General features: G+C 36.0%; 1 protein-coding gene across 8 annotated transcripts in view; it reads right to left on the bottom strand.

Moving 5' to 3' along the window:
- Positions 1-5,772: 5,772 nt before the first annotated feature.
- The window catches only part of mtmr9 (myotubularin related protein 9), a 41,353-nt gene continuing 21,534 nt past the window's right edge, over positions 5,773-25,591 (bottom strand). Inside the window, exons 9-12 of one of the 8 annotated variants that reach the window (XR_015517845.1) lie at positions 23,267-23,487; positions 19,310-19,461; positions 7,996-8,741; positions 5,773-7,826 (exon numbers count right to left, since the gene is read on the bottom strand). Coding sequence is in view for 2 of the 8 variants with exons in the window: in XM_087297482.1 (XP_087153608.1) it covers positions 8,578-8,741; positions 19,310-19,461; positions 23,267-23,487 (537 nt within the window). In the remaining 6 variants the exon portion in view is untranslated. Of the gene's footprint in view, positions 8,742-14,674; positions 16,890-18,764; positions 19,462-23,266; positions 23,488-25,591 lie in introns of those variants that run through there. The other 7 variants (XR_015517846.1, XR_015517849.1, XR_015517847.1 and 4 more) reach the window with 7 other exon arrangements.

Raw genomic sequence — 25,591 nt, 5'->3', positions numbered from 1 at the left:
ATAACAGTGCATTAACTAATGTTAACAGCCACATAATTGGATTCTTATAATGCATTAGTAAATGTTGAACAATGATAAATAAATGCTGTACAAATATCATTCGTAGTTCTTGTTAGTAAATACACTAGCATCCATTAACTTATGGAACCTTATTGTAAAGTATGACCAGCTTGTCTTTATGTAACGGGATCACTTCAAATGTATTCACTTTAATTTCATACATTGACATTCACTCTACGACTTTAATTTAATTAACACAGATTCATCTACATACAATACAAAATCTGTTAGATAACATCCAATTTATTGCTGGAATGTGTTATGACGAGTGCTCGCGGTCAGTTATCAGTTCTCTCTTGGCACTCGTCAACAGATGATCAAGCAATTCTGGTAAATGCACGAAAAAACCAAGCACACAAACATGTCCTTGTTCTTGATATTCAAACAGAGATGAAGATTGGTTTGATGAAAATAAATTATACAAGAGATTGCTGAATCTCAGAAATGCTTCACCAACTTCTATATAAAACCATCAAAGCACATGAGTTTACGCAAATTTAATTCATTGCTGTGAAGAATCTCAGCTCTAATTATTAATCCATGATCTATTGAATTCTTGATGCTGATTGGCTGGAAGGTGTGCAATGAAATCATTAAAAGTGGTTCCACTTGAGTTCAGAATGAATGCGCTACACTCAGGTGCCGTTTACAGGAGTGTGTTTTTATTTTATGACAGCATTCAGAATGAAGAGGGACATGGTGGCTCAGTGGTTAGAACTGTCGCCTCAGCAAGAAGGTTGCTGGTTTGAGTCCCGGATGGGTGAGTTGGCATTTCTGTGTGGAGTTTGCATGTTCTCCCCGTGTTTGTGTGGGTTTCCTCCGGGTGCTCCGGTTTCCCCCACAGTCCATGCACTAGGTTTAACTGTTTTAAAATACTGGGTTGCAGCTGGAAGGGCATCCACTGTGTAAAACATTTGCTGGGTAAGTTGGTCGTTCATTCCACTGTGGCAACCCCTGATGAATAAAGGGACTAAGCTAAAGGAAAATGAATGAATGAATTTCAGAATAAAAACGGTCCTTGTCCAGACTGGTGTTTCAATTGAATTTCAGGACAAATGTGATCGTTAACGCTGACTGAGCATGCACATATTTTGCCAGAATCCATACTTGCCATGTGTAATGGTCAAATTAGAGGGGCTTGATGAATCACCAAACAAATATGCATTAATCCAAAAGACAAATCCGCAAGCGATTGTGGATGGCTGCATCATCTTTTTTAAAATTCAGCTTTCAGTTCGTCTACAATAAAATGAAACACTGGAATTTCCAAACCAAAAGCGATAGAATTTCCAAACTGCTAGGGTCTTTCAAAACACTCTTATTTTCGAAGATGCCAGAGTAGTGTGGCGTAACCGTAACAAAACTTATGCTTTATACACTGTAAAATGTGATTAGTTATTTAAAGCAAGTAAACCAATTGCCTTAAAAGCAACAAGTTGACTCTACAAAAATAATGTAAGTAAATCCATTGTAACTTGGAACTGTAAAGCTGACTTAATTTTTATAAATATACTTATTGTACTCACTTTTTTTAAAGTCAACTAATCCTTTTTACAGTGTCAGACTATTTTAGCACGTCTGTTTTTAAATAACAACTGCAATTATTACAATATTACATATTTGGTGCTCTATTAAGTCTATAAAATCTACTATGTATTGAATTTAGAAGACACACTGGAGTCTAGAAGAGCAGATCTATTTAACTGTATGTCATTTTGCTAGACACAGAAAAGCTGGAAAACACAAATATAATAAATGTGTATTGGTAAAAGGGATTAGTTTACTTTTATGCAAAAAAAAGTGAGTACAATTTGCAGAATAATAAAAATTAAGTCAACTTAACAGTTCCAAGTTACAATGGGTTTACTTACATTGTTTTTGTAAAGTCAGCTTGTTTTTTTTAAGGCAATTGGTTTACTCGCTTTAAGTATCTAATCACTTTTTTCCATGTATATTTAAAAATGAAAATAAAAAATGGTCCCATAATTAATAATAGTAATCATAATAAACAGCAGGAACTACACCAGAATGTTATCTTTCAATATAACAAAAAAGAAAACAATATAAAAACATTATCATTTAATACTACCAAGACTAAAACATGTTTAATATTAGTGTAAAATTAAAATGAATCCAGGTAAAACACCTGTAAAATAACAATAATATTAAAAGAAGCAGATTAATATAGATTATATGTTTATAGTGCATCATAAATCAGCCTTTCTTGTTGTTTCAGCTGTTACCTGCCAATGTTTAGAAGGCAAGTCAGCATTATTACAGGTTATGGTCGGCCTCACACCATCAATATGATTAAACCTTATGTGATGCTCCAAGGCCATTTGCTTTCAACTGAATTGATCTACTCTGAAAACCTCTTAAACTCAACACAATCACTCCAGATCAATAGTAGAATAGATGGAAAAAGAACAACAAGCTGTTTTCACCCCCATATAGCACAAAAGGTGAATGAATAACTCAACATGACACAGTTTTAGGTGTTTGTCTGAGGGGTTACTTCAGGTCTGCTGCCGTCTCCGCGAGCCTAACAAGTGTTGTCGATGTGTCCGTTAGACACAGTTCCTGTTTAAAGCAGCACGGTGTGCGTTTCAGCTATATAACATCATCTCCAGGGTATGACGATATGTATGGGGGTGTCTGAAACTTGAGTTGAGTATAGCCGTGTGCAGCCCTTCCCCCATAACACTGCATGCTCCTGATAATGATGGTTGAATACGCACACGTTTATGCGATGAGAGATATGCTGCTTTACACTGACAGACAGTGCTGTGGTAAAGATTCATATATAGAGCAGTGCAATGTAAACACACACACACAGACATTTATATACCATTATTTAAATTATGATTAAAATTCTTATTAAATTATTTAAGCGCATATTTGATTTCCAGATGTTACAAAAATTATATCATTATTAATTTTATGTTGGTTTAAAAACACAGAGCCTGATGCACTAGAAAGTAGAAACATACTTCCATTGTATATATTGTGTGTATATATATATATATATATATATATATATATATATATATATATATATATATATATATATATATATATATATATATATATAATTTCTTATATCAGTTTTAGATCTTGTAAACACAAACTGTCACTGTTTTGTAGCACACCAGCTTATACACTCACTGGCCACTTTATTAGGTACACCTGTCCAACTGTTTGTTAATGCAAATTTCTAATTAGCCAATCACATGTCAGCAACTTAGGCATTTAGGCATGCAGGCATGGTCAAGACGATCTGTTGCAGTTCAAACCGAGCATCAGAATGGGGAAGAAAGGTGAATTAAGTGACTTTGAAAGTGGCATGGTTGTTGGTGCCAGACTGGTTGGTCTGAGTATTTCAAAAACTGCTGATCTACTGGGATTTTCACGCATTACCATCTCTAGGGTTTACAGAGTATGGTCCAAAATGTGATAATATCCAGTGAATAGCAGTTCTGTGGGCGCAAATGAGGTCAGAGGAGAATGGCCAAGCTGGTTCGAGCTGATAGAAAGGCAACAGTAACTCAAATAACCACATGACAACTGAGCTATGCAGAAGAGCATAACATAAACGCACAACACATGCAACCTTGAGGCAGATGGGCTACAGCAGCAGAAGACCACACCGGGTGCCTTTCCTGTTAAGAACAGGAAACTGAGGCTACAATTCTCACAGGCTCACCAAAATTGGATAGTAAAAGATTGGAAAAACGTTGCCTGGTCTGATGAGTCTCTACTTTTGCTGTTACATTCAGATGGTAGGGTCAGAATTAGGCTTCAACAACATGAAAGCATGGATCCATCCTGCCTTGTATCAATGGTTCAGGTTGGTGGTGGTGGTGGTGTAATGGTGTGGGGGACATTTTTTTGGAACACTTTGGGGCCATTAGTACCAACTGAGCATCGTCTCAACACCACCGCCTACCTGAGTATTGTTGCTGATCATGTCCATCCCTTTATGACCACAGTGTCTCCATCTTCTGATGGCTACTTCCAGCAGGATAACGCGCCATAAAGCGTAAATCATCTCAGACTGGTTTCTTAAACATAACAATAAGTTCACTGTACTCAAATGGCCTCCACATTCACCAGATCTCAATCCAATAGAGCAAATTTGGGATGTGGTGGAACGGAAGACTCGCATCAAGGATGTGCAGCCGACAAATCTGTAGCACCTCCGTGATGCTATCATGTCAATATGGACCAAAATCTCTGAGGAATATTTCCAGTACATTGCTGAATCTATGCCATGAAGGATTCTGGCAGTTCCTGAAGGCAAAAGGGGGTCCAACCTGGTACTAGTAAAATCGGTGTACCTAAAAAAGTAGCCAATGAGTGTAAATATCCTTTAAGACTAACATACTGAAACATGTGAAAAAAAAGATTTTTATTTCACTAAAACTTTAATAAAAACCTGGTCCAGAATGCTTCGATCAGGACAGGCATATGGATGACTCTACAAACATTCTCCAGGTTGCCAATCAGAGCTCAGATTTGGAGAGGGGGGGCTGGATGCAGACCTGGTGCAGTGTAATAGTGATGGGTCGTTCATGAACGATTCGCTCAGTTTGAACGAATCTTCAAAATGACTCGGGAACTACGAGTCCTCTCAGGGAGTGATTCGTTCATCCGCGCGTGCGCACATTTGTGCAGGTATCGTTAATTTCAAGTCTTCATCACATTGATAGAAAGCCAATCATATGCGTTTAGAGCCGGAAAAAGAATTGATCCGCTCACCTCTTGAGTCCACTATCGGGTCTGAGTCACTCGTTCATCACGGGCCAATCATACGCGTTTAGAGCCGGAAAAAGTTTTTGTCTAACCCAACCCCTAACCCCTGCCTCCTCACAGTGATGTCACTAGCTCCATTGAGTGCATTGTGTCTGACATTGCATCACTGAGATGTGCAGTGTCAACTTGAATCATGAAGGCTACATCCAGGGACTATTGGATTCTGACCAAAGAGATAACAAATCTTTGGCAAAACTCTAAAAATGGCCAATTATTGAGAGTGCTCATTCAACCTGACAAAGCTTATCATGATCTGGGGAAAAAAAGGAGCAGATTTCTCCCAAAATGCAGATTTGCAAAACTTTATGTAATCATTGCCAGAGATATTTAAAAATATTTAAATATAAATATATATATATAATATATTAAAATATATAAATATATATTAAAAAGTATTAAGATTAAGAATGTGAACACATATGCAACGGAATAATTTCCTTTGTAATATGTAATAAAAAGAATATGAAGTTTTTGTTTTTACATTATCAGAAGTGTCATGTAGATAAATGTGATAAAAATGAATGTGGAAATACACTAAAAAAGTAGCAAAATGGATTCTGCCAAGCAAAAAAAAAAAAAAAAAAAACTGCTTGGATTTAAGTAGGTTAAAAAATACATCTGAGATTATGGCTGGAAATGTAATGCAGTGATTAATACATGTTATATATTTGGCCATATTATTTTTAAGCCTAACTAATTCAGTGGTGTAGCTTTCTTTATAGTTATGTACACAGTTTGTTTGCTTATTCATTGTAACGCAAATCAAGTACTAATTGTAATTACACCTTATCAGAGCTTTTACTGCACTGATAAGATGTCAAACCAACTACTGGTTATTCCTATTTTATTGCCAATTGCAACTTAGATACAGATAGGAAATTTGAAAACGCCACACAGCTGTATATTAAACCATTTTTTAATGCCCACAGTGCATGACATACTTCAATGAAACATCAATATTACATTTTGTAAAGCAAGACCTGACACTGATCAGGTAGTGATCAGGTTATGGATAGCCAAAGTTTGTGTCAGTTGAGTGCCAAAACAAATTAATAAAAAAATCATCAATTGTGCACAAGTACAAAAACAAAACGTATCAAAACTTAAACGCATTCATAAAGACAACAGATTATATTTGATTTTGGATAACAGGACAGAGAAATATATTAAAATGACAGACAAGAGTCACTACACAATTTAACATCTCATCTTTATGAAACAAATAGACCCGAAAATCATTAACGGCACATTAAGCGTAAATATATATCCTTCATGTGCATAAACCACAAGACAATATTATTTAGAGAACTACAGCCAATGAAATGCCTTTGTGTGGAACGGAAATCTGAACAATCCCAGTGGCCTTTTTATTTTTAGATGCTTTGTGTATCTCGATTTTTCACATAAGAAAAGACTTTATGTAACTAAGAGTCCTAAAGGTCACGGATGGAGATTTATGACACACTGTTTTGACATTCAACATGAATATGTGTGTTTTTAGACGATATACTCAACATCTTTACTCTGTACAAGTATTACCCATGCACAAATGATCTTATGTTAAAGAAAACAGCTGTACTTTTATCAGTCAATCACATGGTTTCTTTGGAAAGGAGGTTCATGTAAGATATGTAAACCACAAGTATTACAATACCAAAAGATATGTCCAGCTTCTCTTAGTTACTCGCCAATTCTTTCCCTTTTAAAACGGCTGTCTATTGCACTTTGTGGCAAAAGACTTAAAATCAAGCTTGGCACATCAACAGTCCCTTTTTTAGAGAACATTCAAACCACTATTTACAATCTAAAGTGAAATGACGACTATATAATAACCAGCTATTCAATGTTTTATGTGAAATGAGCAATATTTCAAGACATTTTAACATATAAACCATGTTACTATGCACTTTCATGCTACTAGTACATACTTTTTAGATGCTAGAATGATTTACTAGCATGTATTCTACATATACTAGTGGCAATTCTTTAGTTACCTGATAACCTTTAATAGATTGTAGCATTTATTCATTAGACACAGGATGTATTCTGTTGTTAATAAGAAATGTACACTTTTTGTCATTGAATTATTTGGTATATATATCGAGTTATCAACTATTCAGTTTTGACTAATATCCCAACATTCTTTATGTACTAGTAGTTATTCATTAGGTACTCATTTAAAATACTACTTAAGTATACTACTTTGAGATACTACTTAAGTACTTAATCACCAGATAGTCCTCATTTAAACCATTCCTAGAAACATTTTTTGTATTTTTTCTAGTAAGCTTTAAACTTAATTCTGACTAGTGGCAACATCAGACAAGTTAAAAAGCAGTCATGACTAGTAAAATAAGAATTATTAGTAGTAATGAGTACCAGTACTTAATAAACAACTACTGTACTAGTTTCTAGTAAACAACTGCTAACTTCAATTTAGTAAGTACAACTATCTTTTTAAGCATCCAATAACAAAGTATACGTATTTGATGATTATGTACTAGTATCCATTTAAAAGATACTAGCATCTAAAGTGGTAGTACTAGTGTATAATTCATGTTCTAGTCACCATTACAAATCCACACCAATCAAAACTGAATAGTGACATTGATAGATTCACCTAGAAGTCAAAAGAAAAATGTGAAATTTGTTACTGGGAAAAACAGAAAAGATACTACTAACCTCAGAAATAAGTACTAACATGTAAAGCGTGTGTATATATATATATATATATATGAAGAGTTTAGATGCAAAAACCTCTAAAAGCCATCTGATATTTTCTTCTGAAATTAGCATTTTTCTCCAACTACTGTGTGTAGGCTCAGTAATTTTAATTTTAGTGACAAATAAGTTATTTACATTGCCTTTAAAGTGAAATAACTAAACATACATGTAACTAAACATAAACATAGGAGGCTGACAAAAATGGTCATTTTAGGACAGTTCCTGGAGGGCTGCAGCTCTGCACAGTTTTCCTCCCACCCTAATAGAAAACAGCTGATGCAACTAATTAAGGTGTTTGAGACTCTTTTGAACAACTTGATTGGTTGGATCAGGTGTGTTTGATTAGGGTTGGAGCAAAACTGTGCAGAGCTGCGGCCCTCCAGGAATTGAGTTTGAGACCCATGTTTTAGAAGACCATTTCAGATGGCATTTAGAGGTTTTTGAATCCATTTAAAAAGGTCATTGTAACTACGTACTAGAATCGAATTATTAGTACCAGTATTTAATGAATGATTAGTAGTATCTACAAATACAAGTACTAGTTTCTAATGAATCAGCACTAATTTAGTAGCATTATCTAATAAATAATAACTATTATCTAATGAATTGGAAGTAGTATCTTTTAAAACGTTACCTATATCAAAACAATAAGCACTAGTACAGTAGGTAATGACTAACTGTAAGATGCTAGTATCCAGTGACTAAGTACTAGTAGCATGAAGACAGATGCTAGTATGTTATAAAGATTCATTGTTAAGACAGCGTGCTGTACTTGGAATAAGTAATACAAGTGCGGTATAGTGTTTGAGGAAGTAAACCACAATGATATACTAATCATTGTACGAATATACGGATCTAGTGGCTGTAGATTAGAATCCATGTATCTGAATATGAATGAAGTCAGAAGGTAAGGGAACAATCAGAAGGAAAAGTGCGCAAGACGTGTTTCAGTGAAACAGAAATGTACCGCTGTGCCGATGTCTACGGTGTCTGCAGGGGACTGTCCTCCGTCTCGAGTTGGGCCAGTTGTCTACGCAGGCTGTTCACTTTGTTTTGAAGCTCCTTATTGTACTCTATAATATGGACCATTTCTTGATAGGCCTCGTCCAGACACTTTGTGGAGCGATTCCAGCGGAGGAAGACCCCTATGGTGAACAGAACATACCGTGGGAATGTAAATATTGGGAAAGATACAGTGTCCTAGAAATGATGTTATGTAATGACATAATCTTGATAAAATTCTTGCTTTTTTTGTTGAATCAAATTAACTTTTGTAGTCTTCTTAACTTACATCAATCAAACGGATTAAGAATATGAAGTGAAACTTTGTATAATAAATGTAATTGAAACCTGATTTACTTACTAAAATAAGTTAAATCAACAAAAATGTTTGCTGTCTTGACTTATTGTCATTACATTGTTAGTGTATATTTTAATATAATACAGTAGGTGTGCACAAATGCAGTATTGTTTCTAGGCATAGGAGAAATAGACAGTCGATTAGGGCAGCAATGAGCAACACCCGATAAACAAACAAACACACACACATGCACAGACACGCACGCGCACACACGCATGCGCACAAACGCACGCGCACACACGCACGCGCGCGCACACACACACACACACACGCGCTCACACACACACACACACACACACACACACACACACACACACACACACACACACACACACACGTATTTTGTTGATTGTGGGGATTTTCCATAGTTTTAATTGTTTTTATACTGTTCACACTGTATTTTCCATTGCCCTACCCAAACTCTATGCACCTAACATCCTAACACTTACATCCCTTATCGTTTTATTTTATAAACCACTACTTTATATATATATATATATATATATATATATATATATATATATATATATATATATATATATATATATATATAAGATTTTTGAAAAATGGAGACATCAGCATAGTTTCTTATCTCTTTGTAATACACGCACACACACACGTTCTAAATATAAATTACATGTCCTCATTCAACATAGCTGACTGAAACCACGTAAAGGAAAATCCCTTTGCAAAGGCATGGTATACCTCAAGGTTATGTAAGGATACCTTAAATCTACAGTATGACAGGAACCCGTGTGGCCCTGCCTATGCTTCTGCACACGTACAGCTGAGAGAGTTTAATGATGTCAGCACAGCGCACTGGTCAATACTCGCCCAACTGTGAAATTAACAATAGATTAGCTCTTTCTCAAAGGACCTTGACATTCTTACATTCTCCAAGCACACTGAAGAATGTAATAACTTCAGAAATTGTTAAAGGTCCCCTTGAAGTACTATAAAATGCACATCTTTATTCGTAGTTTGTCAGATTTTGCATATTAACTAGCATCTCCCCTTTTCGAAAAAAAGCATTGTTTATATTGCAGCTAAAGCGCATCTGACTCCTGACAACCAGAGTCTATAATAGTAATGCTGAGTCTGTCGTGTGGCTATCCACAATAGCTCTCGGATTGGTCTTCTGGACTATTACGTATTGCTCGTCAATTCGTCTAGCCCCTCTCACATGATCATTACTGTGCTTTCACACCGAAAGCGGTGAGGGCGTCAAAGTTCACTCTGGCTGCCCTGGCGACAACGCTGTCTGCCTTCACAGCTCCGACAGCAAGAGCGGCAAAATTCGCTACATTGATCTTGTATTTAAAGGAGCCGTTGCAGCATATTAGCAAATCACTTACATTCCCACATAAAAACATGCTGTCTGGCATGAAAATGTTGCACACTTTTTTAGCTATTTCATTTAACAGTGGAAGACCAAGTTGCATGCCCTATGGCTTTGATCCAGTTATCCATTATGTATCCATATGTTTGAAATACTCTGAGCAGCAATACTGTTTTCTATTGTCGCATGATATTCCCGCTTTTTTAAAGAAAAAGAAAATATATAACATTATTGCACATCAGTAGCCAGTAACCTTTTTAATGCATGTCCCTGTAAGAAAACATTGTAAGTAATTGGAAAAGTGTCTCTGAACTCCTCTCAAGCGCTGCACTTCTACATTTCGATTGCTTGCTGCCGAACTGCATAACTGCTCATTACCATGAAGTTGACTTGATTTCAACTCTCCTCGATGCTCTCTGTGTATTCACAGCAAGACTGGCGAGAGGGTCAAAGTAGCCGTAAATCATTAATTTTCAATGGGAGCGGACAGCGATAAGCGGCGAGGAGCCACGCAGTGCGTCTTCACCGGTGTAGACGTTGAGGAAAGTTGAAATCAAGTCAACTTTATGGTAATAAGCTATATAGCGGTTCGGAGGCAACCAATCGGAATGTAGAAGTCCAGCGCTTGAAAGGATAAATGCACAGCTATGCGCGTTGCATGCGTCGAGGGTAACGCCGGTCACTTGATGCAGAAGTAACAACCAGGCTTTACAGAGAACATAGCCCTGTGTGAACTTTGGTTCCGACCACAGTTGTTCCCAAGGGTTTGATTATTGCGGTTGCCGGATTTCCAATTATTATTTACAATGTTTTCTTTCAGGAACATGCATATAAATAAAGTTTCAAGAGTTCACACTTAGCTGATGATTTACAAAGCTTATTTGGCATGCTGTCCCGGGAGAGAGCCCCAAGCTCAAGGGCTCCTCGAGCCCGGGGCTTCCTCCCGTTGGCAGAGCAAGAAGGGAGCCCGAGCTCGGTGGATCTCAGAACTCCCCTGCTGCTGTAGCTAAGGGAACGTAAGGAATTGGACAAGCTTGATTATTATGTATGTTGAATGTCTTTGGATGGTGGGAGGAAACCGGAGAACCCGGGGAAAACCCACGCGGACACGGGAAGGACATACAAACTCCCCACAGAAACACCCACCGGTCCTATAGAACTAGGACCGGCAGTATTCTTGCTGTGTGGTTCGCAGTGCTAACCACTGGACCGCCGTGCCGCCCAATCACAGGTAAAGGAGGAGAATAGGGGAGGAGGGGGGTTTCTTCCAAACGAAGATAAAGTGAACTGAAAACTGAGGCTATTTATGGTGCCTTAGGGCTCATGATTGGAAGATTAGTGATTAGCAAATACGAGACTGGCCGTGATAAATCATAAGCACGTGATCCTCTCGAAATTAGTTTATGAATAAACTTCACTTCTGGTGAGTTACTGATGTGCATTAATGTTTTTTTTATTTTATTTAATAAAAAAAAGGGGGAATCTCATGTGACAAAACAAAACAGTATTGCTGCTTCAAAATATTTCAAATATATGGACACATATTGGATTAGTGGAGCAAAGCCACACCACATCTTCCATTGTTAAATGAATTTGATAAAAAGTGTGCAACTTTTCACGTTAGAAAGCTAGAAAATATATTATGCAGAAATGTAACTCATTTGCTGATATGTGGCAACGGCTCCTTTAAATATGAGATCAATGTAGCAAATATTGACGCTCTCGCCACCGGAGCTGAAGGCAGACAGCGTTGTCGCCAGGGCGGCCAGAACAACTTTTGACACTCTCGCCGTCTTCAGTGTGAACGCACAGTCACACCGGCAAAGATGCGCTGCGCTGCTCCTTTTACCGCCGGTTCCCAGTAAACCAACAGGGTGCTTTCACACTTGTGGATCGATTCTCTTGTTCCGAAACAGGGATTAAAATTGTTACAGTGTTGCTCTTTGTTCTTGGTGCGGATCGCTTTTACACGGCAAATTTCTAAATGGACCAAAAGAGCTAAAACAAGTCACGTGCGAGTAAACTCTCATCACATTGAGTTTCACGCAGAGTGCTGCTGTCATGCATCCTTATTTTAATTTATGACAATGAGCAATAAGATATTATAAGCGGAAAGCTGTGCTTTCATTTTGAATGGTGACACCCACAGACATTGTTACCAAATATAAATTAGAGAGGTATAAGATTTTCTCATACATCCCGCCCTTCTCATATTGTTATCTTCATATTGCACGCCCTACTCATAATTATCTTTTTATGTAGCAATACATATGCTTATTACATATCAATAATACACTGTGATATAGCCGAGTTCAGATCGTTTTGCTTTCTCACTACAATCGATCCGCTCCAGAGTTTGCTTCAATCAAGCCGAGACCACCTCATTCAGGCGATCTCAGACTTGGATCCAAGCACGATTGCTGGATTCACAGATGCCAAACGAACCGCACTAACAGGGGAAACGCACCAGATTCCAAAACAAAAGTCTAGGTGTAAAAGCACCCTTAGACAAATGTTAGATAGCAAGTACATGTGCAAAATATGCACATGCCCAGTGAGTGTAAATAGCCACTAATCATGCATTATATGTACAGTTTGGACACAGATGTAGTAAAAAGTTACAGTAAAACAACAATGCACTAGTATAAAGGCTGCATGTGTATGTGTTTGTTCTCAGAATCTAAGCGTGTCCACATTGTTCCAATAATAAACAGAGATAAACAGCACAGATTAGATTAACACTGTGTCGACTACTGTTTATTATTTTCTTATTTATGCAAATGATTAGATGCAAAAAAATATAATTCCAGCTACGTTTTGTAGAGCGCTTGAAGATTTAGATATAAGAAAGCATCTGATTGGTCAAGAGATCTGATGAGAAATTCATAGTTACGTCATACATAAAAAAAATCATGAATTCTGATTGGCAGAAGAAACTTTTGAATCTTCTAAATGTGAATGTTATTACTGTTTTGAAGCACAATAGCTTACAAATAACCTAAATCCAAGCACACATTGTTAGTTTTAATCCACTTTTTTTTTTTTTGGTAATCTTTAATCAAAATAAAGCCATTTGCTTCTGCTCTGGAATGGCAGTCCTTCCCTGATGATGTCAGTTTGATGGCTTGGGTGGAATATGCTTAGCCACGCCCATTTAAATGTCTCTTAACTAAAACTGAAAGATGAGAGGAGGAGGGTTAAAAATTTAACCCCACCCATACTCAATATTCCCTTTCAGTTAGGAATTCCTCTAAAAACTAAAATAAAAGTCTGCAGCAACTTCTGAATAACACAGAATTGAAGGACTATTGTTAATAACTATATATTTCAGAGGGACTTTAAACGCAAAAGGCATTTCAGAACCCAGCTTTTAAAAGACCTATAAACCAAAAGACATTTTAAACCTAAATGAGGGTTAAATTGAGCTTTTTGTTTAGTGCTTAATCAATTAGTGTCCTTCCATAGTTTAGGCAATGTGACTATTATTTTAAAATATGGAAAACACTGCCAATAAGGAATGTTTTGGAGTGTGTAAACGTTACAGATGGTGTATATGAGAGGTCTAAACATATCTGCGAGTTGTTTGAGAACTGCTCATGTGACTGAAAGTGAACCCCATTGGCATTAGACTCGGTGTCTGCTCGACTGCTCTTCCTGAAAGAGTGCCTTTCACTGCACCTTTAAAATAGATGCATGACAGGCTCCGGAGGTGAGAACCAAAAAAAAAAAAAATGAATGGCTCGGGGGGGTCATTGGGGTTAAATCATTGTCACACTTGTGAATTCCATGTGACGTTAATCTGCATCCGCTGAAAGGTTTAAAACCAACACTGCTGAAGTATCAGTGCTACTTCTTTAATACTTCAAAAGTATCTTGTGTCTCATTTTTAAAATATCATGATAAAGATATAGTGAAGTTAAATAAAGATGGATTAATGCATTGTTACATTCAAAACAAAATTATCTGGAAAATTTAGCTTATTTTGTCTTTGTCTAATTTGTGTCTATAAAACCCACCATAATACATTATAATCAAATATTATTGCTTTATTGTAGAATGAGTTAGTAATAATAATAATATTAATAATAATAAAATAAATAATTACATTAAGATTTTATAAGATTTGTTATTTTACATTTTCATTTTAAAAAGGTTTTCTAAATTGATTTTTGTTCAAAGTTATTGTAGTATTTTAGGTCTTATTACTAACTAAATAAGAATGGAAAATATTTCTATGCAAAATGGCTGATTTATTTATTATATTTAATATTTTATTTAACAAATAGTTTGTTAACTATTATAAAATTGATATATAGTCATTATCAACTATTTTACTTTATATTACTACATTTAATTGGTTTAAAATTTTCATTTTTTCCATATTTGGTCAAAATAATAATAATGTTTTAATTGGTTCTAACTGAAAATCAAGGCTATTCTACCAAATACAGATTTTTTTTACTCTTTTGCAGTTTTGTTTGGCATTCTGTTGTTTAAAAATGACTAAAATGTTCTTTTGTGCGAACAAACGCTATAAAATAATTATAAAAGATTACATTTTTTATTTTAAATTTTAAACAAATGTCATCAGCAGCTTACAGTATAAAATAAAAATGATGATATAAGCAAACACATAAATATAAATCAGAAAACTGAGAATATTTAATTGGTCTCTTACATTGTTTAAAGGTATATATATACACATTTTTGTTCAACAATGCAAGGGAAAGTTTGTTATTACTGTGTAAGATATATAATATGTTCCACTTCAGCATGTGATGGAAAAATAATAACATGCCTTTGTGGTCATCTCAAAACACATGATCTTACAGTCCCACACATTCTTTAAGAATCTGTCACGTCCGAAACGGCCCTGCAGCAACAGCCACATCACCAAACAACACGTGACTTCCCCCTTCAGGCAGCATAAGTAAACACATCCTAGATTATCTGTATTGTGAAGCATAACATTCACATATTTACGTTCAAAACCTGCATGTGCTGGAACTCATATATACAGTTGAAGTCAGAAATATTAACCACCCTAAATTATTTGCCCACTTGTTTATTTTTTTCTCTAATTTCTGTTTAACGGAGAGATTTTTTTCAACACATTTCTGAACATAATAGTTTTTATAACTCATCTCTAATAACTGATTTATTTTATCTTTGCCATGATGACAGTAAATAGTATTTTACTACATATTTTTTCAAGACACTTCTATACAGCTTAAAGTGACATTTAAAGGCTTAACTAGGTTAATTAGGTTAACTAGACAGGTTAGGGTTATTATGGCAACGATGGTTTGTTTTGCAGACTATTGAAAAAGAAAATAGCTTAAAGGGGTTAATAATTTTGACCTTAAAATAGTTACAAAAAAATTAAAAATGCTTTTATTCCTGCCGAAATAAAACAAATAAGACTTTTTCCAAAAGAAAAAATATTATCAGACATACCGTGAAAATTTCCTTGCTCTGTTAAACATCATTTGGGAAATATTTAAAAAAGAAAAAAAAAATCAAAATGGGGCTAATAATTCTGACTTCAACTGTATATTCCGCATATGAGGATGACATGCAGAAACAGGAGTGAAAAAGTCAGATGCTGCATCCCTACTTAATCTACGCCCTAAAGCTATTGACTCTTTCAGCATGTAAGAGCAGACAAGATTTTTATATGTAGCGTCAGTGTTGGAGATGGGCCAACACAATCATTTGTGATTTGCGAGTCTTTAATGCATCATGTTTTTTTAGTTGTGTCTGTTGTTGCTGTTGAAATGTAATGTGGATAATATGAAATGAATATTTTTCGCCAGGTTAGATTTGAATCATTAATAATCCCTCTACTCAAGTTTTCTAATTGAACTGTTATGGGAAACTCATGTCAGATAAATTGATTTACAAGTTGAATTCTTTGCTCTTCATTTTCTATAAGCAGAGTAAACACCATCTTGTTCCAACAATAGTGACTTAAACACAACTGGCATTGTTATTACAACTTACATCTAACTTATTACAACTTGTCAACTTTTAAGTAGGAACATCCCAGGAGGACTTGAATACAGCATTAGTCTCTTTCATCTACCATGTTTGTAGTTTTAACACATACAATTGTAGTTTTTAGAGTTAAAAACTCTTGAGAGATAAAATCTGAGCTTTTCAAAATACGTCGCTATACTCTCTCAAATCGATCCTGGGCTCTGTGTTTACCAACAGATGGCACTGTATTCTTTACAATTGGTGGTACTCTGCTTGCGTCCAATTCCTTACACATGCTGCTAGAACCTAAAATAATTATTAATCCTTTCAGGAAATGTTTAAGCAAATTATAAGAGTGTTCATAGTAGTGTTGTCCAGTTACCAAAATTTCAGAACAGAAATTATAAAAACGTCCATTTCCCGATAATATTTAAAATATGTTGAGTGCATACTTAAACAGAGCTGATTGCCCATTGTGTTCACGTGCTCTTCACAAGGCTTTTTAATGCTCCAGCGTCCATGTTTGTGTGTTTGCACGCTGGGAACAGCAGTGAAGTGAGGTGACCTGATGACTGTTTTAGCCAATCACAGTCATTTTTTTTTAGCACGTGAGCACTAGAGATGCGCGGATGGGCTATTATTTCATCCGCAACCGCATGACAAAATTCATCATCCGTCCGCCATCCACCCGCAGTAACATTTTTGACCAATTTTTAAAACCGCACCCGCCCGCCATCTGCTGATTGGGCTCTTTATTTGAATGGCTTATTCCTTTTTTTATTAAATGAATGTTTCTTTATTGATCATTATATAATAGAGAATGACTTTAATGTAGACATGCAGTTAATCCAAACGTGCAAGTCATTAATTGACGACGCTTTGAAGTTACGCTAAAGATACGAGGACGTGTCTTTTCACTTGATTCCATTCCTCGGTCCATCAGTCTTTTCCTTGCGTCCTTCCCTCGTACCGTTATCCCGGTGGGGTGGAAACACGGGAAAGAAAGCAAGGAAAGGAAACGAGGATGCACAAATAAGAAATGAGAAGCACCCGAGCTCTCAGAATATCAGCAGTGAACTCCGTCTCCAATCGGCGCACAGGGACAAAAGTAAATAAATAGCCTAAATTAAACGCACTGTACTATACAACTTTTTTTTTATTGTAGCCTACTAGAAAACGCATTGACACATCATTTCAACATGCTGCTATTTAGCCTACTACTAAATGCCTATTTCACTTAATTTTTTAGTAAATAGATAGAATAATAAGTCATTTACATTATAGCCTAATAATGTTTACATTTGTAGTTGTCCATAGCAACCCCAAAAACGTACCTGATTGCCTTGCACATCTAATTAATGGGCACAGTTTTTCGACTATTTTTTATTTTTTGCTGTGGATGTTATTGAGCTTGTAGAAATCGGAAACAACACAGTTCTGCGACACAGATGAACCTTTATTGATATCTCTATCAGACAATACCTATTTTATATGCCAAAAGAAACAACAGGCAGTAAAAAAAAATATTAACATAAATATCTTAATGTAGGCATAGGCTATAGTCGCATGCTTTGGCAAACAGTTGAAAATTTTTTAATAAAAACGTCATATCGTGCCTAAGCCTTGTAGGCTCAGTCACCCCCACAATTAGAAATTAAATTAGAAAAATAGATATGCCATCCCTCTTTGAGCGAACATAAAGTCTGACCAGGCTAAGTGCATGTATGACAAGTGCCCCAATAACCCATGGAGGATCATCCCCATTCCCCTCAAACTTGAAGCATAACGAAATACTACGCCATTAAATTTGTGACAAAGAAATTCTGTCAAAATAACCTTAGCCTCGAAACGTAAAAACGAGGCCAACATGTCTAGAATAGAATAGGCTAAACCAATATGAATGTAAAATTATCAGCTGACCGAACTCAAAAGTTTATATTGAACATATGTGTAGCCTAAATAACACAGGCTAATTGGTTTAATATGCCTGACCTTAGGTCTAGTTTGATTTTTTCTTGGCACAATGCAGGAATAAAATAGCATCTACAGTGTCAGGATTCAGACGGGAGTGCCTGCATAGCCACTATAATGCACCCTGCTGCACTGAAGGAGCGTTCGCTCGCAGCACTTGTTCCTGAAATGCATAGAATTCTCTTGGAAAGGTGCTTTAGTCGTGGGAATGCCTGGCCTTATTTCTCCCAAAAGGAAGTAGATTTTCCTTTGCTGATCTGTCTATACGGAAGTTTGTAGAGGAATACTTCTGTACACTTCATCCAGAATTAGTGTATCCGATTCCTCCTCCCATTCTGTGAAGTCAGTCCTAGGCTTTTTTGTTGGTGCGCCAGCTATGAATATAAAAACAGTACAACCGCCCGCCACCCGCCCGAATTTAATTAAAATATTATTTTTTCGTAACGTCATCTGCCCGATCCGTGGTTTATCCGGGGAGTCCGTGGCTATAACCGCCAACCGCGCATCTCTAGTGAGCACAATTAGCAATCAGTGTTGTTTAAGTACGCACTCAACAGTTATCGAGAAAGAAATATCGGAAAATATATTATCGGAATTTTTTTTTTTTCAGTACCAATTGGTGCCAAAATTCCAGTATCTTAATGACACTAGTTGCAAGTGAGTTGTTTTTACATTATTCTCATGACAAAAAAAGCCAACATGACTCGAAGTGCTTTTCAACTGCTGTCAGTTGAGCGCCATCTGCTGTTAAAAACCAAGCAGAATCAATTCAAAAGTACATTAGAGAATCGATTTCTCAAACAAAATTTTAGTCCTGCTCCAGTCATTTTAATACATTTTTTTGTCAAACATGCAATATATTGTGGGTAATATTAGCCATTGAAGTGTGCTCGAATCTGCACTTCAAATATATACCTGAAATTGTCTCCTACTCATTTCAATATACCATGATTTGGGACAAACTAATTCTTTGGATTATTATTATTAGTAGTAGTAGTTGTAGTAGTAGTAGTAGTAGTACAAATAATTTGTAAATTGGGTGTGTGTAATTTTGAAGCTCTCACCCTCCCACAGCAGCAGGCTCTGAGGAGCCACGGAAGGCCAGATCACCAGGTTATTGGCCTCATACAGTGGGTTGAGATATCGCTCCAGCTCCTGAGGTCTGTTCACCCACGACCACAGAGAGACAGTTTTGTGAGACAGCTGCAGCTTCGCTCTGAAACATTACACAGGAAGCACCGCATTTAGATTTACAAACGTGACAGAACAGTTTATGTTATGAGGAGCCAGACACACCAGCCAAGTGCCATTCATTTTTTGACAATACACAAAAGAGAAAGGCTTTTGCAAACATGAACCTTTTGTTGTGCATTTTACCATATTTTTTTCCGAGTAAATGTAGAAGTAGATTTATCATTCTCTTTTCTGTTCAAAACAACTGCATGTAAAGGATTTGTTGTGGAGTGGAACTAAAATACATATTTGAAAAGTTTGTTAGCACTTTGTTAGAGCTGCCAGTTACCTATTTTACATAATTTCTGTATGAAATTACAAAAGGTGACTTGTATAGATCAATGAGACTTGGCAAAGCAATTCTGACATAGTGAAACTTATTTTCTGGAATGACAGCAGGAACTCAGAAGATCTGGATAACACAGGAGCACAATGAACTAAAATATGCAAGTTTATTTTTATTAGTACTTTTAAAGTGACTAATGTAATGAATAATAGAAACTGGTGAAACTGTAAAAGACGTTATCACTGAATTCTATGGACAACTCGGTTTATTTGGAGCATACTTTAACAAGGTTATATTACCTGGGTTTTTATGCAGGTATAAAAATCTATAAAAAAAACATAGATGTATACAGTATATCATAAATAAAGGGAAAAAAACAACACCAAAAATGTTTTTTGGGCCAAATCTTTGACTTATCCCTAAGCTAAACCATTTTTTTTTTCTCAATAAAGTCTCTAAAGGAGGTTTTTCACAGTGATTTCAAAGAATAATCATTCAGTCGAAATATAATAATTCTTTTTAAGGTTGTGCAATATTCTCTAGGAAAATGTGTAATACTGCTGTTGAGTGTTGCGATAATGAGGTTTCTTATAATATAACTATAACTTTAAAGCTTAGTGATAAGTGTAATTCCTAAACGCCGCCAGCCAAACACTAAGCATACAGTAGTCGCTTTAGGACAAAGCACGTGACCGAGTGAGACCAGCGATCCTTGCATGCATGAAATATTGCACATTATGACAAGTTTTGCTTGCTAACTACATACCTGAAAACATAATATAATACAATGTTTCGTTCAGAATTGTAGTATTAAAGTACTATGAAGTTTTCTAACTGGTAAACGACATGATCTAATCTCCGTCATCTTTAATGTGCACGTTTGTGATTTCAGGAGGCGTGGCTTTGGTCGGCAGGAGAGGGATTGTGTTTGAAACATATTATGCTAATCGGTTAGTGTTTAGGCAGATCACCTACTGCACCTTTAATTGGATTTCTCAGCGATATGGATGTTGCATATACTATTAGAGTGATACCAATAATTTGTTATATATTATGCAGCCCTAAATATTATTTTTCTTACTTGAGTTAATGATAAAACTGATCTTTAATAGTGTACTAAAAGAAAACACTCACAAATGTCAACATCTGTCATCTGAGTCTAAAGTTTACCTTTATGACATCACACATTCACTGACAGTAAATGGCTGTACCAATTCTGGACATTTTGAAATCTGATACACAATTGAGCAACAAGTAAAAAAAAACACATTTCACAACACATTTACCTCCTCAGAATAAAAGCAAAAGCAAAATGGTAAGGACCTCTGCTGATGTCAGAGTGTTGACGGAAAGAGTCATGACCTCAGTTCCTGAACATTTATTTCCATGTGGATAGAATTACAACCGGCTAACTTCAATTGGAACACAGTGCAAATGTCAGGTGCAAACTTTGTGAACTATGATCCGATCTGAAACCCACCATGCCATTTTCCACTAAATTCATTTTTATTTTGATACCATGGGGGAATACTGCCAAAATATTTATTAAAATGACAATATTTATGTTTTTACATTTGTCAATAATAAAGGTCTTGTGAATGTGCATTTTTGTATTTGATGTTTGATTAAACCTCAACTAAAACCCAAAGAGCAGTTGTGGCATAGAATAGTCCCTCCCCTTTTTAAAAAACAGGAGGGGTTGAGTTCAAGTGCATCAAATGAGAAGTATTTGAAGATGGCATGTAAGATATTAAGAGACCATTTGATTGGTCAAGATTTGATGAGAAACTGAAGTATGAGGTGGTGTGAAAAGTCCATTTTATCCAATTCGTTGATCCATTTATACCGAAGTGACAAACTTTGTATGTTTATATCAGGTTTATATCTTAAGAAGGCAGATATTGTCACAGTTTTGTGGCAAACTAGCTTATATATATCATTAAACAAACATACTGATAGTCCTTCATTCATTCATTCATTCATTTTTTTCGGCTTAGTCCTTTTTTAATCAGGGGCTGCTGAAGCGGAATGAACCGCCAACTTATCCAGCAAATGTTTTACGCAGTGGATGCCCTTCCAGCTGTAACCAATCACTGGCCAACACCCATACACTCTCATACATACAAATACACTACGGACAATTTAGCTTACCCAATTCACCTATAGCGCATGTCTTTGGACTTGTGGGGGAAACAGGATCACCCGGAGGAAACCCACGCAAATGGGGGAGAACATTCCACTCCACACACTCCACACAGAAATGCCAACTGACCCAGCTGAAGCTCGAACCAGCGACCTTCTTCCTGTGAGGCGATCGTGCTACCCACTGCGCCATCGTGACACCCATATTGATAGTAACCTCTAAAGAATATTTTAATTTCACTGGACCTTTAAACCTCAAGAATGAAGCAATATTAAGGATTTTTACAACTTTTCCAGTCAGAATAGTTGTTTAGATTTTCACTTGCCTTGTCAAAATATTCACTTGCCCTGCTGAAAACTAATAAATAATGGGAAAAAAATTAAATATGTGCTTCATGTTTTGCCCATGTAACATTCTAAACATAGACTGTATGAAACTATGGCCGTAGCATATATAGTGCCATCTTAGTTACACAGAGTGTGGTAAAGTTTTGAATAGAATATTAACTATATAGACCAAAACCTATTTTTTTTTACCTGGATGTCAATATTTACTCATTTATTTTTTGCTGAAAATGGTATCAGTTTACCATGGTGAGTCTATGGGATTGACTTCCTTTTTTAACCAGCCTCTAGTGGCCAGTCGATGAATAGCAGTTTCAGTCACGTGCGTGTCAGTTTCAAGAACTGCTTAATTCTAAAATTGTCATTTAGCTTTTTAAATAAAATCCACCTATATCAATATTAGAATACTACTATTCAAACCTGTATAACATATAATCAAAATGTTACGGATGACAAGTACACAATAAGTAATAAATAAGCAATCTGCTAGCAATAAAAACTAACACAAAAAAAAACCTGTTGAAATAAGAGCTTTTTTTGGGGGGTACTTAACAATTTTGTCTTTTGTTGTTGATTAATGTTCATGACAACAGCTGAATTATCTTCCCCACGTTTTACTTTCACTTTCAGATGTAACCTACTGTTATTTGGCATCTCTTAATGCACAAAATCACAAAAAGAACTCAACGTTTGCACACTAACAAAAAGAGATGCACAAACACCAGATGAATTAACTGATGAAGCACGAAAGGCACATGGTACAAAGTATCTGAAAACTTTGCATAAATGAAAAAAGGGAAACTGATATAAAATCATTTCAAATATTCCAGTATTGGTTCATATTAAAATTTCAAGACATTTTCAAGACACAGTTTGTTAGTTTTGTTTTGTTATTTGGGACGGAACCTGTATTGGCTTGTTAAAAATGAGGCTCAAACAATAGAATTGAAGTGTTTTTGTATGTGATGTTTTACAGTAAACAAATGACAGCACTGTGATGGAGGGAATAACTAACCTTTCAGCCACACTGTTGCCGAGGAAAGTGCCAAACTGTGAGGCATAGGTGTGCTCGAAGAGCATGATGAGAAAGCTCTCGCTGAACTGAAATGAGCAAGGGAACTGACGGAGGATCTGCCACACACAGTCCAGGAAGAGCAGAAACACCGGTGCTTCACTGCGGGGCTTCCCATTGGAGTATGCAGACTGAGCACAGCGCTGTTGGAACGGGTGACCAGCCTGAAGAGAAATTGTCACTGGTTATCCTGTGCTTCATATTATCAAAATATCATATTACCAATATTTTAAGAAATATAACGTAAGACTTTATCTCACAAGAGGCAAGTGGGCTTGATAAACCACCTGTTGAAATACTCATCTCTCTATATGCACTGAACACTTTTCTTAAACTCCATCTTGCAAGGACTCAATCAGGAAAACAATGTTAACTTGTGAATGTGCCACACAATCATGTTGCACTACTTGTTTTCATCAACCTCTTTTGCACAATATCTCTTGCACAATATTGTTCTGCCTAATATAAAAGTGGTCTGTCTTGGGTTATGTGTGTAGTTAAGTATTTATAGCATACGTATAGTTAGATTACCGCTCCGGTATGTTAGACATGCATAGGTTTAAAATAGCTATTACGTCCACTGTTGTTTTCATATTTATGACTATGTTTATTTATGTAGCACCATGGTCCTTATAGACACGTCATTTCTTTCCACTGTATGTCCAAACACACAGAAGAAAGACAATAAAGCTCAACTTGACTTGACTTCATTACTTTCACTATTTTGCTACATTGTTAATCAGCATATTGCTGAATTTAGGCACGAGTAAGAGATTCTTTATTGGAAAAATAATGAATCAAATGGGATTATGATGAAGTAGCTACTTTTTTATACATTTATTATATGACAATATGAAACATTTTTTAATCAAGAAAACACACACACAAATGTCTCTCAGACATTGAACATAATTTTAAAAAAGTAAAATTTTGATGACCACGCATTACCATGCAAAGGTTTATTTCATCGCTATTCAATTGGCGGCCCATGGGCCAAACCCGGCCCCCGAGGCAGTTTGTTCCGGCCTTCCAAATAGTGTGACCAAGACATCAAAATTAAATTTTGTTCAGTCGAAAAACAGCCGCTTTAGTTATGAAGTGACGTGCGTCTGTCTGTTCATTACAGCGCGAGCTGCAGAGGCTGCGCAGAGCGTGAGTTACCACACGCGAGTGGTGCGGACAGCCGGAAACATTTAGATATGTTTTGTAGAAAATGCCTCTCACTGTAATTGTTAATAGGGATACAACAATTAGATGATTTCACTATTAACTGCTCTTTAATTCGTCACAGTTATTGAACCGTAAAGGCTTCTCTAAGCCGCATTTCTGTTGCAAGGAAAAGTTATGACAAGTTGTCACCTGTGGGCTAGTTTAAAGTTCCAAGTAGGCTATGTACACCGAGGCTAATATGCACGCACACCCGATTAACTATAGCAGTGGAAGTTCCCATATCACGTTTATTATTTTATTATTGCTAATGTAAGTATGACAATATGTGCGCACAATCGGAGCAACGCGCTCGCGTCTTTCCGGGCGCACGCAGTAGAAAACATCTCACGGTGAGAGTTGTGCGTGCCTTTCAGTGCAGTGTAAAAAAAAGATATGTTAGACGAATTATTATTAAAATGATTATGTATGTATGAACGCAGATGGCAACAACAGTTCATCTAAATGGCTACTTACCTAATATAAAACTTGAATTTACATTAGATGTGATAACGGTGAAACCATGATTATTCTTCAGACTATAATTATCAACCAAAATCTATAATTGTTGCATCCCTAATTGTTATGCAGTTCAAAACATAACATATGAATGTGTCTGAATGTAGAAAAAGCCATACTTCAAGAATGCACTGCTTTTGTTGTGCTCTGAAATGCAACATTTGAATGTTTATTAAAAAAAAAATTATAAAAAATCATTTTAAAATATATTTTTTTAAATTATGTTGTTTTAAAATACAATATATTCACATTTTAATGTAGAAAAAGCCAACGTGGGTGTCTTTATGAGCACAATTACAGCATATGGGCTCTTATATGCAGTTGTGTCATCACTCATATAGCAGGTTATATCTCTCCGGCCCTTCGTTTGGGATGCTTTTTATGAACCGGCCCCCATGACAAACTAATTGAATAGCCCTGGTTTATTTGTATTTTTTTTTTTTATAATATGGAGTAACATCAGGAATATTGTGAAACAGTCTAATGGTTTAATATAAATTAAAATTTATCTCAAAATTTAATTTATTCCGGTGATTTAAAGTT

This window comes from Danio rerio, chromosome 20 (genome assembly GCF_052040795.2).
Source record: "Danio rerio strain M-AB ecotype USA chromosome 20, GRCz13ab, whole genome shotgun sequence".
Lineage (NCBI taxonomy): Eukaryota > Metazoa > Chordata > Actinopteri > Cypriniformes > Danionidae > Danio > Danio rerio.
Note: the sequence above shows the minus strand (reverse complement) of the source record. Positions and strands in the feature narration are given on the sequence as shown.